The 16,283-nt window shown below is 39.1% G+C and overlaps 2 protein-coding genes across 2 annotated transcripts; both read right to left on the minus strand.

Annotated features, from left to right (window-relative positions):
• Positions 1 to 5,262: 5,262 nt before the first annotated feature.
• On the minus strand, positions 5,263 to 6,236 carry LOC103680068 (olfactory receptor 51B2-like). The gene has a single exon (XM_008709607.1). It carries the CDS (start codon positions 6,196 to 6,198, stop codon positions 5,263 to 5,265), a length of 936 nt encoding a protein of 311 aa, XP_008707829.1. The 5' UTR covers positions 6,199 to 6,236.
• Positions 6,237 to 10,131: 3,895 nt separating this feature from the next.
• Positions 10,132 to 11,070, minus strand: LOC103680119 (olfactory receptor 51B2-like). Its single transcript, XM_008709655.1, has one exon. The coding sequence runs from the start codon at positions 11,068 to 11,070 to the stop codon at positions 10,132 to 10,134; it is 939 nt and encodes a 312-aa protein (XP_008707877.1).
• Between the last annotated feature and the right edge of the window lie 5,213 nt (positions 11,071 to 16,283).

The following is a 16,283-nucleotide window of genomic DNA, read 5'->3' on the forward strand; positions in this document are numbered from 1 at the left end:
CTACCAAATAATCTACCTACATCTCAGTCTCTTCATCTGACAATTAGGAATTATCATGAAATTTACATGACGATCACTTAGATAAAAGGGTGAAGCTCTCAGGGCATCAAGTAGCAACAGTAAGATCTGAATATATAATTGATTTTCTTCTATTATTAGTATACCCTGGACTTATGTGGGCATCCAGGCTCCACATCTAAGCTCTTCGAGCCACTTTAGAGAAATACCTGTATCTCTTACTTCCAGTTATGGAGTTGAATCTTAATCTTAAGTGTAGAGTCTGTGCTTATTATCCCTATTACAATTCATTTTGTTCGTTTTGCTCCCTGGCCCCCAATGTCAACAATACTTCTGGATCCAGCTGTTCAGTAGTGATAGCATTTGATAATATGCTAAGAGGCTTGGGTGAGCTATCAGGAGAGGCAGGGCCAGTGAATGCAACCAGGGGATCGGCAAGAAGTCAGATAAAGGGAGTGTGTAGGGAAGATGTCTCCTGAGGGAGCACTCACAAGATAGACAGAGAATGAAGAAAGAAGAATGATAGATCTAATATAGAAATGCCAAGGCACATGTGATTTCTATAGGTGTATGAGCAAGAGAGATGGCAACAGGAAGATCCAGCCATTCACACTTTGGATGTGGTAGACCTCTGCCTGAGGGAAATGTCTTAGGAATGGGCATGGGAAAGGATGGTCAAAAGGGAACATAATTGGAGGCTAATAGTAACCAACAGAAAATTATTAGGAAATACCAGGAAAACAACATCCAAGTAATGGAACATCCATATAAGAAATACTACTCAACAGTTAAAGAAAAATGAACTATTGGTAAACACAACGTAGTGAAACCTCAAAGGCATTATGCTCTAAGTGAAAGAAACTGATCTCAAAAAGTTACGCACAGTCTGCTTTTTGTTACATGACATTCTTGAGAAGACAGAACAATAGTGATAGAAAAAAATAGTGATTTGCAGGGGTTACAGGTGGGATGTGTACTTCTACAAGGTGGTGTGAGAAAGTTACTTTGGGAGGATTAACAGTTCTGCATCCTGAATAATTCAACTTTTCAGTCTACTAATTAAGACAGGGAAAGAGAAAACCAGGTCCAGCAAGACCTTTGTTTTTCAAATAGAGAAACTAAAGATTGAGGTGAGACCTAGAGAGAATCACAAGGCTACAGAATGTTTCTAGAGATTTCTCCCCCTTACACACACACCTACACACCCATGCATGCAGACTCATGTTTATGCCCACAAACCACCTATGAAGGAAGGGGAAGAGGATAAGACCCAGAAAAAGAAGACTTTTGGAGGATTTAAAGGATTGAAAATACTGGAGTAAAATATATTTTCTTTTTTTTATAATAATTTTTTATTATGTTATGTTAGTCACCATACAGTATATCCTTAGTTTTTGATGTAATGTTCCATGATTCATTATTTACGTATAACACCCAGTGCACCATGCAATATGTGCCCTCCTTAATCCCATCACCGGCCTATCTCAGTCCCCCACCCACCCTCCCCTCAGAAGCCCTCAGTTTGTTTCCCAGAGTCCATAGTCTCTCATGGTTCATTCCCCCTTCTGTTTACCCCCCGTTCATTCTTCCCTCCCTTCTCCTACCAATCTTCCTATTTTTTATGTTCCATAAATGAGTGAAAACATATGATAATTGTCTTTCTCTGCTTGACTTATTTCACTTAGCATAATCTCCTCCAGTCCCATCCATGTTGCTGCAAATGTTGGGTAATCGTTATTTCTGATGGCCGAGTAATATTCCATTGAATATATGGACCACATCGTCTTAATCCAGTCATCTGTTGAAGGGCATCTCAGCTCCTTCCACAATTTAGCTATTGTGGACAATGCTGCTATGAACATTGGGGTGCATATAGCCCTTCTCTTCACTACGTCTGTATCGTTTGGATAAATACCCAGTACTGCAATTGCTAGATCATAGGGTAGCTCTATTTTTAACTTTTTAAGGGACCTCCAGACTGTTTTCCAGAGTGGCTGTACCAACTTGCATTCCCAACAACAGTGTAAGAGGGATCCCCTTTCTCCACATCCTCTCCAACATTTGTTGTTTCTTGCCTTGTCAATTTTTGCCATTCTAACTGGCGTAAGGTGGTATCTCAGTGCGGTTTTCATTTAAATTTCCCTGATGGCTAATGATTCTGAACATTTTTTCATGCCATTCCAATCAAAATACCAATGACATTTTTCAAAGAGCTGGAACAAACAGCCCTTAAATTTGAGTGGAACCAGAAAAGGCCCCGAATCTCCAAGGAACTGTTGAAAAGGAAAAACAAAGCTGGGGGCATCACAATGCCGGATTTCGAGCTGTACTACAAAGCTATGATCACAAAGACAGCATGGCACTGGCACAAAAACAGACACATAGACCGATGGAACAGAATAGAGAACCCAGAAATGGACCCTCGGCTCTTTGGGCAACTAATCTTTGATAAAGCAGGAAAAAACATCCAGCGGAAAAAAGACAGTCTCTTCAATAAATGGTGCTGGGGAAATTGGACAGCTGCATGCCAAAGAATGAAACTTGACCACTCTCTCACACCATATACAAAGATAAACTCCAAATGGATGAAAAACCTCGATGTGAGACAAAATCCTAGAGGAGAACATAGGCTGCAACCTCTTTGACATTGGCCACAGCAAATTCTTTCATGACACATCTCCAAAGAGAAACAAAAGAAAAAATGAACTTGTGGGACTTCATCAAGATAAAAAGCTTCTGCACAGCCAGGCAAACAGTCAAAAAAACTAAGAGGCAGCCCACAGAATAGGAGAAGATATTTGCAAATGACACTACAGATAAAAGACTGGTATCCAAGATCTATAAAGAACTTCTCAAACTCAATACATGAGAAACAAATAATCAAATCAAAAAATGGGCAGAAAATATGAACAGACACTTTTCCAATGAAGACATACAAATGGCTAATAGACACATAAAATATATTCTTCAGATTTCAGGCAAAAAAGAAAGGGCAAAGAAAGAAAAATTGCAGCATCTTCATTGTCATGTTTAAACATTAAGTGTCTTAAACTATCACCTTTTATTCATAAATCATTGCCAAATTCTGTGTCCCTAAACAGGATGTCTGAAAGCTGTGTGTTGCTTAGATTTTTTTGTCCCTTCTCAAGAACTGCTGTGTAGACATGAATATGCAACAAATTAATTCATGGAGAACTCTTAGAATAATTCCTGAAACAGGATGTGTGCTGTGACTCTGAGACATTGAAGTCTGTCGTGGATTAAATAAATCAGCCCTAGCCACACCACACAAATAGAGTTGTTTATCTTTTTCTAAAGAACTGCATTAATGACTTTGGAGGTTTGCAGAATGGCAGGCAGTCATCCTTCGGGAGATCATAAGCTGATGGGGAACACAATTGCTGCCCTTGCTGAATTCTGAATGTCCCCCAATATTCTTTCAATAAAGGCCCTTTATTGGCTTAAGAAAGCCAGAGTCAATTTCTCTAACTTGCAACTTCTCTTGCTTAGAAAGATTTCTAAATAATACAGTACGTCTTCTCAATGGTATTTTTCACATGGGAGATCCTCTGGCTCTTCATTGCTAGAGAATGAATCTCCAGATATTATGCATTTAAGGAAAGGATGATGAAAGTGTAAGACTGGAGGCAATTGATATATGGCTTTTCTAGTGAAAATGGCAGATGAGGGTTTTCCACGTTGAAGTTACTGGACATTCTTAGAGTGCTTACTCCCTGGATACGGCATCAGTACGGAAAGTCTCTCAGGTGAGGCAGACTGAGTTTAGACTGGACTGATAATTTCCTGGGCTCTGTACATAAGCTTTGAATAAGAAAATAGGGGGTTGGGAGGGGGTCCAACTAGAAGAACCAACTCAGGAAAAACCAGCAGCCTTTTCAGAATATAGAAATAATTAGGTCACATGCCTATAACTAGTCTAGCTCCACATAGTAGCATAGAACTAACAGTAGGTGGGTTAGGTAATTATTACTACCTATAATATGAACCACAAACAATGCACCATCGCTCAACCAAAATGAACAGAATGAAACCTTACAAGATTTTGAAGAAAGAAAGAAAGAAAGAAAGAAAGAAAGAAAGAAAGAAAGAAAGAAAGAAAGAAATGGAAGAAACTATTCCATCAGTTTTGCCGGGTTTTCTGACTTGATTAGCAGAAAAATTTCATCAAGTCAAAAAGCCCCGCGTTCTTTTATGTGGAGAGAGAAGCAAGGGGAGACGGAAACAAGAGATCTCTAAATCTATACTCTGTTTTTACAGAAGAAAAATATCAGGAGGTGAAGTAGAAATCCAGAAAGAAGAAAAATTAGTATGTCGGTGCTCAGCAGCCATTGGGAAGAGAACAAGGAGCGCTGGGGGATCTGGCTTCGACTGGCTGATAGGAAATTGGTGGCTTGCTATTTGGTCTTGGTCTGTATCGGTTTCCATTTAATAATAAAATCCACTGATATACTGAAGGACATTGAAGTTTCGAGTGGATGCTTTCTAGAGTTCTGTACCTTCGCTAGTTTTCCTCACTCAGATTTATTTACTTTTAGAGGAACATCGTTCCCAATACAGTTAGATTCAAGCATAGAGATGGGAAGATGAAAAATAGATCATTCTAATTATCATTTATATAACAGACAAAATGTACTCCCAGCTGCACATCTTCCTTCAGAGGAACCGTCTTTGATCCAGGCTGTGTTTAGTCACTTATCTGGCATGGTCTGAAGTAGTACTTCTTCTCTCTTCACATACAAGACCTGGAATGCCCCATCTCAGCTCTTTCCTATATCCCTTTTCCCCAAGATCACCAGCATTTTCTCTTAAATATATATTATATATATATAATAAATATATTTTAATAAAATATATTTTAATAAAATAAAAATAAAATATATTTAATAAAATATTCTATATATTCTATTCCAATATGCATGCTATACATATATTGGAATACATACACAGAATATATATATATATAGAGAGAGAGAGAATATATACATAGAATATTATATGTTACATATATTCTAATAATACTTTCTGTACATATTCTATTCTAATATATATTCTAATACAGGTGTAATATTAGAATACATATCTGCTCAAGTCAACTTATAGCTTTAGGTAATGATTAAAATTTCATCTAACTCTGAAAAAAGGCACTGAGTATAAAACTAAGCTTCTCTTCCAATAACGGGAAATGAAAAACTCCCAGAGATCTCAAGATGGTGAAATAAAATCTCAAGCCCTACTGTGCATAGAAAATAGGCGAATGATGCTTCTCTGAATTTGCTTGGTCTTGATACTATATATAATGGGGTTCATTATTGGGGGAAACAGAAAGTAGACATAGCTCATGGTAATGTGGACCACATGTGGTGCCTGTTTCCCAAACCTGTGGATGAAAGTCAGGCCGATCACGGTAATATAAAACACCAGAACACAGCTAATATGGGAGACACAGGTGTTAAGGGCCTTAGCTCGCTCCTCTCCAGAGGCGATGCCCATAACTGTCTTCAGGATTAAAATATAAGAGAAGAGGATAATCAGAGCATCTAGGAAGAAAGTCAAAGCAACCAGAATCACTGGGTACACACGATTAAATGTAATATCAGCACAGGCGAGTTTCATGACATCTTGGTGGAGGCAAAAGGCATGGGAAAGAACATGGGAACGGCAATATGGGAACCAGGAGAGTGGCACAATTGGGGGCACAAGGGATAAAAAGCCTCTCATTAGTACCCCCATTCCTGTCTTCATCACCTTGAAATTGGTAAGAATGGAGTTATATCTCAGAGGGGTGCGGATGGCGATGAATCGGTCATAGGCCATGGCAAGTAAGATACCCGATTCCACGACTGAAAGGGAGTGAATAATATAAGCCTGCAGGAAGCAGGCTCCATGACTCATCTCCCGGTGATTCATCCATAAGACGCCCATGACAGTAGGCATCGTGGTCAATGTCACCATCAGATCTGTGCCTGCCAGCATGGCAAGGAAATAGTACATGGGTTCATGGAGGCTGTGGTCATCCTTGATGAGGTAGAGGAGAGTGCCATTGCCAAGAAGCACAGAGACGTAGACTGCAAAGAAGGGGATGGAGATCCAGTGATGGGCAGCCTCCAGACCTGGGAAGCCAGTCAGCAAAAAGGGGGCAGTGCTGATATTGGGCCACATAGTATGTCCACAGGTGGAGAGCAAGTTTATGGAAGCTATGAACCCAGAAATCCAGTTTTCAGTGTGCACTGCCTCCTCATGGGAATATATTACAACAGCCTCGACCACAATCTTTGTACTCAGGCTAATTAATTGGTATATACATGGTTTTACAACTATTTTCTTACGGAAGAGCAGTGGAGATTTCTAGGCTTATTAATGATGAAGAATCATGGTCTTTCCCCACATTATATATAATATCAGGTTAATGGTTAAAATTTTCTCGATTAAATTTTTTTTTTCAAAACGTTAGGCCACACTGTTAGGTATTATGCTAGAAAATGTCTGAAGCAATAAAGTTTTTAAAAAAGAAGATAAAAATATATGAATGGATAATTACATTACTTAGTTACACTGTCTTTTTGTTTGGTTGTAAATACATTGAAATACTTGATACATTTAAACTTGATTTAATTTTATATATACAATCATGATAGAGACATTTTTTGTTGTTATCAGAAAATTTTGTTCTGTTTAGAAATTGAATGTCAGCATTTTATGGAATTCTCACAAAAGTCAGAAACCCTTGATTAAAAAAAAATGGACAATAGCAGACAATGTCACATTTAGCCTAAACCCATTCACAGTTTTCTTGAAGTACCACATTAAAAGCTTCAAACCTGCTGTGATACATTTGTCCAAAGGAGGTCTGTGCTATTATATTTCTCGCCCCAGATGGAATATGACCCCTGTGCAGGCCTCTGGAAAATCTTTCTATCTTCTCTTGCCTGCATCTAACATCAGAAGGGCAAGGAGTCATTCTATATTTCTATTCCTGGCACTCACCCACTACAGTCTTGTTGGAATGGTTACTTTCTTTCTGTCTTATCCGAAGACTTACTTCAGACTCTTTCTTCTCAAAAAACTCTTGAAGAGGCCAAGTTGAAGAATTTATGTTTGTAGAAATCACCTCCCCAGAGTTTCAGCTTTCCAGCCACTTGGGAGATTCTTTGATTTTCCTCCCCTGTCCTCTTTTTCTGAAAGTGGCTGGGCCATTCAACTGGTGTCCCCAGCCAGGCCTCTCGTGCATTTCCCCAAGGGTGTGTTAGGAAGACTGGAAACTCAAAAACCACCCTAATTGGGATGTCAGGGCTTGATTATGTGACCCCAAGATCCTCAACATCGGTATTCCTACTGTCTATCTCAAAGGTCAAGGGAGTCATATGTGCCTTTGTTACTCCCAGAATTTGTGAATTCCAATCACATTTTTATCTTTTTTTGTCACTTTGGAGAAATCAGTTCTGATTCATAGGAACCTAAATAGGTCTGTGAACAGCAAGGTGAATGAAAGATGTCTTATATTGTATCTTAAAATGACTTCATTTATCATTGCCTATTTTGTGACAGGTTCAGGGCGATGGACATGTTCTTTTCATTAACTAAACTCAAAATCTAGTGGGACCTGGAAAGAAAATATTTGCCATGCATTTATAAAGCACTGTTAAAATGAACATCAGTGAGCTAGGGAGAAGGTATCCCTGGGATCTGGGCAAGGCTCCTGGAAATGCTGTTTAAGCTGAGAATTGAATAATAGAAGAGTAAGGAATATAATATTTTTTCTAAGATAGGGCACTAATTCTATGGAGAGAAATAAATAAAAACCACCCAAAGAATAACATGTGCACTAATCATGTGACGAGGAAAAAATATGATGAATTTAAGCAAAAAATATTTTTATACTAAATTTATACCAAGAATTATAACATCTCTAAGTTTATGAGAGAAACTTAGCACAAGGTGAATCTATGGTAGCAGATTGTGATCACATAGGGTCTTACAATTCATGTAAGGAGTTCTGACTTTACCCAAATGACAAGAGCATGATATAAGTGATGGGCCATCCTTACAATCAGCTAATCATTGTTTAAAGGTCACTTTGCTACGGTATGAGGAGCACACTGGAAAAGAGGTAGAATAAGTGAGAAGAATCAAGACACAGTAACCCACATGATAAATTGTATAGGGTGTTATCAGTAGGGTTGATAGAAGTGGACACACTCCAGTGAAGAACCACTGGGTAGAAACCTTGATCTATCCTTTTCTCTTCCTGGGTAAGAATGCAAAGACCCATGTGTTTTATGAGCTTCTAATAGTGTCCATTGCTTCAGTTTGTTTCTATTGTCTTGTATCTCCTAACCTTTCAGCACATGTTCATACAGGCCTAGCTTTTACTGTGAAAATTAACAATCAGGCAAAAAGATACACATATTAAAAATTGTCTCAATAAATGACTAGCTAATGAATACATTACTGTCTTTTCTTAAAAGCTCAGTGCTACAGCATAACATATTTCCTTTGGTCATTTTAATAGGTCAAACATTATTGGGACTTTTACTCATCCTCAAATTAGCAGAATATTTTTCAAAGATGGATTTTATGCATAATCAGTAATCATTTTGGGGTCAATAACATTCATGTACTTAAAATAATCCAGAAATTTTATATTTGTTTCTTCCCAAACTTTTCTTTTATACGTTTTTCTAAAATCTATCAATTTTAGGTCTTATATATATCTCATACCTATCCAATACATTTATCTTCACTTTAATAATTTTAGCTACTGGTATCTCTCCCTGAAACTGACACAGTATCTTTCTGATTTTCTTGTGGCCCTCTTGCTGCACTAAAATCTACACCATACCTGAACATATAAATTGTAAACATAACTGAAATCATATCACTCCCTTGCTTAGAACTAATTCAGTAGCTTCTTGTGACTCTCTGGGTAGACACCTAAACCCTTGCCATGGCCAACAGGATGCTACTGATTTAACCTCCTCCCCCCCCACACCCCTAGAGCTATCACTTTCTTCATGTCAGCCACATTCCCAGAAGTTTCCATGAACCATCCCACCTATAGCCTCCTCACATACTACTTTCTGCTTAAAACATTCTTACGCCTGTTTGACCAGTTAACTTCTAATACACCCTCAGGTCTCAGCTGAAGACACACTCCTCAGGGAACCTTTCCCTTCGCTCAGTCTGGAAGTGAATCTTTTTGGAACCCACATCCTCAAAACAGTTTGTCTTTCACAAGTTGTCACTAGTCACAGAGATAATTTCAAATGTAGGTTTCCTTGATTTTTTGACCCACTGTGGATTGGATCTAGATAAGACAATATTTTGTATTGGTCTGTTTGCAGTTAAATTGTTTTCGTTCAGCATCATTCCTGTCTCATGCCTTAAAATATTAGCCAAATGGCTGAATATTACTGTTACCACTTCGAAAATAGAATCAATGAGGATTTCTTTAAATCTCTTAATTTTCTCCAAATATTAATTTATTATAAAATAGAATGTGCAAAAAGAAGTTATGCAAAAAATGAGAAATCATACGAAAAAACCTGGAATCAAGGAGGTCTTCATCATGTGGCCACCAAATCTCAATAAGGTAAATAAAAATGAAATTATTTATATGTAGAATTTTAAATTCTACATATAAAAAGACAAATAGAAATTGGGATATATTTGCAATATAAATGGCTCACTAGGGTTCATTTATAATGAGTTCCCACAAATAAATTAGGAAATGATGAACTCCCTGATAGGAAAATGACAAGAGACATGATCAAAAAATTCCAAAGTAAGCCATGAAAATAGCTACAACAAATTTTCTATGTGTTTTAGCATAAAAATTAATTGCATACAATATCCACATTGTACTTAATTTTCCAGAAAATTAAAAGTGTTTTTATCCCTTAGGTAGAGTTTAAAGGCAAGAACACAGGATAACAAGGAAACAAATCAACTCATAAACCTGTAACTCATAAGCTTCATAAATGGCGTTGTATCATTTGAAGAAATGGAGAATGCCACAATAGGTTTTAAGACTTAGTGGAATTAGAATTCCGTGGCCCTCGGTTCAGAGAAACCTCAGATCTCTACTATCTGCATTTAACTTCCAAATCGATCTTTGGATAAAAGGCGAAGAATGCCATATTGAATTTGCTTGGTCTTGATGCTATAGATGATAGGATTCATTAAAGGAGGAAAGAGGAAGTAGACATAGCTCATTATAATGTGGACCACTGATGGCACATTTTTCCCAAACCTATGGATGAATGACAGACCAATCACAGTGACATAAAAGATGAGGACACAGCCAATGTGGGAGATACAAGTGTTGAGGGCTTTGGTTCTCTCTTCACCAGAGGCTATGCCCATGACAGTCTTAAGAATTAGGATATAGGAGAAAAGGATGATCAGAGAATCTAGGAAGATTGTTAAACAAACCAAAATTACAGGGTAAAGTCTATTGAAAGTTATGTCGGTACAGGCCAGTTTCATGACTTCTTGATGAAGACAGAAAGCATGGGAGAGAACATGAGAGTGGCAATATGGAAATGAAAAGAGACGCAAGATTACAGGGATGATGGATATAAAACCCCTCATGAAAGCTCCCATCCCTAACATTACCACTCGGATATTGGTGAGAATGGAAGTGTATCTCAAAGGATTGTGGATGGCAATAAAACGGTCATAGGCCATGGCAAGTAAGACTCCTGATTCCACAATGGAAAGGGAGTGAATAATATAAGCCTGCAGGAAGCAGGCTCCATGGCTCATCTCCCGGTGATTCATCCATAAGACGCCCATGACAGTAGGCATCGTGGTCAATGTCACCATCAGATCTGTGCTTGCCAGCATGGCAAGGAAATAGTACATGGGTTCATGGAGGCTGTGGTCATCCTTGATGAGGTAGAGGAGAGTGCCATTGCCAAGAAGCACAGAGACGTAGACTGCAAAGAAGGGGATGGAGATCCAGTGACGGGCAGCCTCCAGACCTGGGAAGCCAGTCAGCAAAAAGGGGGCAGTGCTGATATTGGGCCACATAGTATGTCCACAGGTAGAGAGCAGCTTTCTAGAAGCATTGAACTCAGGGAACCCAGGGTTTTTACTGGTATTATATCACAGAAGCCTCAACCACAGTCTTCATACTTGGGGATAATTAATTGCTATGATAAATGTAACTCCACAAGTATTTTCCTGCAGAAGAAGAATAGAGGTTTGCAGGTTATACTTGAGATAGGAATGTTAGTTTTTCCCTAAGTAGAAAAAAACATTCGGTTAATAGTTAAAATTTTCTCAAATTAAACGAAATGTTTTCATTAATTTTTCTCACAACATCAGGTCCTATATGGTGTGTACGCTTAAAATTTTTTCCAGTAGCCGTGTATAACAACAAATAAGGTAGATAAGTACAAGTGAGTAATAATCTTACTTAGCGGATTTGTTGCCATGATTGCTAAAGCTTTTGGGCACACTTAACTTTGATCTTGCTTCTATTTTCTACAGTCATGATAAATACACAGTTCTCAGTTAGAAAAACTTGCCTTTGTTTTTGAAATTGAATGGTGCTGTTTTATGCTGTTTTATGACACAGACCACCACCATCACTTCCAATTGCTTTGTTCCTCCAACAATTAGTGACCCCTTTTTAGAGGTTGGCGACCAGAAGCAGGGGCCATAGACCAGCCACAAATAACAAGCACAGGGACTTGTTAGACATGCGGCCTTGGACTCTACCTCTAACCCCCGAACCAAAATTTGCCTTTGATCACGATCCCCAAGTGATTCAGGCGTACCGTAATATCTGAGAATCACTGCTCTAAACATTTCATATCTATTCCATCTTTGGAGATACATGCTTTTGGATTCGTCCACCTGGGTGGTTTCTTAGTTCCTGCCAAATATCGTGTAATTTTTTTCATAGCTGCTTTGTTCACTGGCTCTTGAATGTTCAGATTCTTTCTCTATGTCTCCTCTTAACTCTTAGCTCCTTTTCCTTCAATATTTCACTTCTGATAAGCTGTTGCTCATGTGACTAGTCACATTACAATGTCCCTACAGCCAGAAGATGTCAGTCATCTCTACTACGTCCACGTTCTTCATGGCATCCACGCCAAATAAAGAGCCTATTACCTTTTACGCTGCAGTCTCACTTCACCATCAACTCAGAAGCAGACGCTTCTTGACAACATGTCCCTAATATCAGAAATAAACCAGAGCCAGGACAATTCACAAAGAATGTAACTCTTATGTAAGAAAATGCTCTGACGTCACATCTGTATGGGCATGGCACTCGCTGAGACAGAAATCACCAACTCTAGGAGTTCCCTAAAACTAAAGTATATCAAGTCATATAGGGGTTTACATTAGTATTACTATATAAATGTTGTTCTATCCCTGAAAGTTGCCTGAGGTTTAAAAATGGGATGAGAAAACAACATGTCAGAGGAAGAGAAAGATAGCTGGGAGAGGTAGTGAATTAGAGATATCTATTCTAAAGGGGAAAATAGCAAAAACAAACCAAAACAAAACAAAAACAAAAAGAAACCATAAGATCCTGAATTTATTTAATGTATTAAATAAAAGGAATTTGGAATGATTCAACTGTATTTCCAGAACGTAAGCTTCTCCTTAAAAATTAATCAGATCTTTTCAGAGACTGGTAATAAAATGTCCAAGACCAAAAAGGACATAAGCTTTTACTATTTTTATGAGCAGAAAAATGTTTGAGAAATAGGGAGGCTGTATTTTCCTCTATAGCTAGGCTTGTATCAGAAAAATAAAAAGATACAGGGAAGGCTATAATACCTCTAAGAATGTAAAACCAGGACATGTTCCTAAGCCTTTGGAATAAAGGGAAACCCTGTCCAGGATGAAAAGAGAACGCTGATATTTGTCCAGGAGCAGGTGTGTGGGGCTTCCAGGAGTACAAGATACTGTGATCAAACCGAGGCCACTGTAGACAGTTTCTTCAGGGCTGGGACCATACTGCATGCATCCTCCCAAGCCTACGTTAGGTAGCAAATTTCCATAAACATGGCTTGGCTATATATGGGTTATTTACTGACAGGTGTTGAGAAAATTACATCAGGCACACAAGAATTAATTCATCTAGGTGGAGAGAGGCAGCTCCCAACTCAGAACATGTTTTTTCTTTAGTGACTTCCTAAAGTTCTGGGGGAATTGTCTTATCACTATCTGATGAACTGTCCCCAAAGGATGCTGTACGCCTGAAGGTGTGGACAGCCAGTAGAAGCACCACCCCTCAGTCTCACCTGGGACAAGTGGAAAGATTACTATTTCGAATGTGCAGAGAATTAGTGAGCACACACCACACGACCACCACTATGTTGATTGCTGAGAAAACTATTTCATAAGCACAGTATCGATCTTGAAGAATCTCACAATACACACCAGCGGAGCTTAAAATTGGGCTTGATCACTGTGCAATTTTATGCAAAGCATTGTCAATGAATGTCTCAACAGGGTCCCTAATGCTGAAAACATCCAGATAATTTACCAACCTGATTTTCATGTTATGATGTTTTTCTAGGTAAACAGGATTCCTAGACTTGTAACAACACACACACACACACACACACACACACACACACACACAAAACCCATACACACACACATAGACATCAATAGGAACAGACCATACTGCTCAGTCTGAGAGCACAACTTGACTCTCAGTGGATATGGGGGAAGGGAAGAAGCAGAGGGGGCTTGGGTATACGAGGAAAGAAAGGATAAGAAAGATATATGGACCTCAAAAGGAAATAGTGAAAAATGAATCCATCACAAAGTCCAAATGCACAGGTGACCAGAGAGGAGAGCGTTAATCCTGCCCCCCCCCATCTGCTCTTCTCATCTGCTCCATTTCCTCCTGAGTGGAATGAGGGATACGCCGTATAGGTACAAGAGTGATGGGCCAGAAATAGAGTCTCAGGTTTTCTACTTTTCCTAGAGAGTCTCACATGCCCTTCCTAAGACAGCAGTTCCTAAAGTGTAGACACACACACATACACATGCACAGGTGCACATGCATGTTGTTAGGATCTGATAAAAACTATAACCTTCTACCTAGAAAAATGGAGAAAAGCACACAATTTAGGGCACTCATGGTTATGATGATGCCAACCCAAGGGTTACAGATTAGAAAAGCCAAATCTAGCATAGTTTCTTTAATACACTTATTGAAAAAAAGGAAGAAGTCTGTGCAGTAGATGTCTCTCACCTCAGCTGGAATCTTCCCTCGATGCAGCCCTCTGGAAAAATTTATTAAATGCTCCTTTTGACTGCGTATAACATCAGAAAGGAAAAGAGTCATTCCGTATTTCTGTTCCTGGCACTCACCCACGCCAGTCTTGCTGCTGTAATAGGGACTTGTTCCTTCCCTATTTGAAGACCAGGTTTAGATGCTTCCCTCACATAGCTCCCTCGGGAGGCCCCATTAGAAAGCTTATGTATGTAGGAATCACTTCCCCAGAGTTCGCTTTACAGCCACTCAGGAGACCCCTCGATCTCCCTTCCAGAACTCTTTCCTCTTTCTGGGAGTAGCTGGGCCACTTCAACAATGTCTTCAGGTCATTCATGCATTTCCCAAAGGATGTGGGAGGAAGACTGGAAACTCAGATGCCAGCAGAGATGGAATATCAGAACTTGCTTATATGATCCCCCCTCCGAATCCTCAGCATCAGGGTTTAAGAAACCCATGCATGTCCTTCCTGTTGTCTACCTTCAACGCCACAAGTATACCAGTTTCTCTCAGGGACCACATGTACCATTGCTGATCCTAGAGCTTATGAATTCCAGTTGCATTGTTTCTTTCCTGTTCCTTTGGGGAAATAAGTTCTGATTCAGAAGAACATGAGTTAATTTCTTAATAGCCATGTGTATGGGGACAGTCAACTTTTTGTCTTAAAAATCACCTTATTTTTAGATCATTAGCCTCTTTGTGTCAGCTTTACAATGAACACATCGGAATATGGTGGGTACCAGGGAGAAAATATTAACCATAGATTTTCTTCTTTTTACCATACATTTTCATAGTACTATCATTACTGCATAGATGATAGCACGCTAAGAGAAGCACGTAGGGAATATCTTTGGGATCAGGGAAAACTTCCCAGAGAAAATGTGATTTCAGCTGAGGATTGAACAAGGAGGAAGGTAAGGAGCATAGTAGGTGTAAATAGGATAGAGTTTAGTTCCAAACAGAGAGGAAAGAAGTGCATAGGCCAAAGGCGAGAAAGAAATACAATGAATTCAGATAAAAAGAATTTTAGTATAGCTTAAAAAAACTTGTGGGAAAATTCGACACAAAATGAATCTGTGGCAGCAGGTTCTAATCATGTAGGGTCTTACAAATCATGTAAGGAGTTTTGACTTCACCCTAAGAGCAACGAGTGTGAAGTAAGGGGGAGGGGATCACAGTCACGTAATCCCGTTGTAAGTTTACTTTGGTGAAAGCTTGAAGGACACGTTGAAAAGGTGGAAGAGTGACTGAGGAGTGTGTAGGATACAATTGCAATAATCCAGGAGAGAAATACTGTTGGTGTGGATGAGATGAGATGCTGTTGGTAGGGTAGCACAGAAGTGGACGGGAGAAAGAATCCAAGATTTGCAATGAGAAGTGGACTGAGGATGGTAGACTAAGGAGACGGAACAGTGGAAGATGCTATCCGCATCTCTGATTTTATCTGAGTGCAGAGCAAGTCCATTTATTAATACAGGGGTCACGGAAGACACCGACTTCACTAGGTGATCAGGAATTGTTGTTTGGCTCTTGTGCACTACGCATTGTTTTACATGCTGGATCTGGAAGAAAGAATGAAGCGAATCATTCAGGTTAGGGCCTGGTGTGTCTGTAAGCAGTTGGGTAGAAATGCCTCCTCGCTAGTTATGTATGTGCGTCTTGCGTTCAGAAAACAAATATGAGAGCAGGGGGAGGGACTTGAGAACAATCAATAATTAGATCAGATTAGATTAGATTGGAAACTTTATTTCAAATTACTGGAATTCATAGCTAAGAGCGGGAGCCCTGGAGTATGAGTACGAGCCCAGCCCTACCTATAGGTTCTGTGTCTTTACATACTTAACACTGAGGCTCCTTCATCAGTGAGAAGGGGATGATGGAAGTCATTGAAAAGACTGTCGCAAAGATTAAATAAATACTCCTAAGAATGAGGTAACAATAGTGTAAGTTATTTACGTATGTGTTGGCACAAGGCCTGGAAAATGTTAAGATCTAC

This window comes from Ursus maritimus, unplaced genomic scaffold (genome assembly GCF_017311325.1).
Source record: "Ursus maritimus isolate PB19 unplaced genomic scaffold, ASM1731132v1 scaffold_16, whole genome shotgun sequence".
NCBI lineage: Eukaryota > Metazoa > Chordata > Mammalia > Carnivora > Ursidae > Ursus > Ursus maritimus.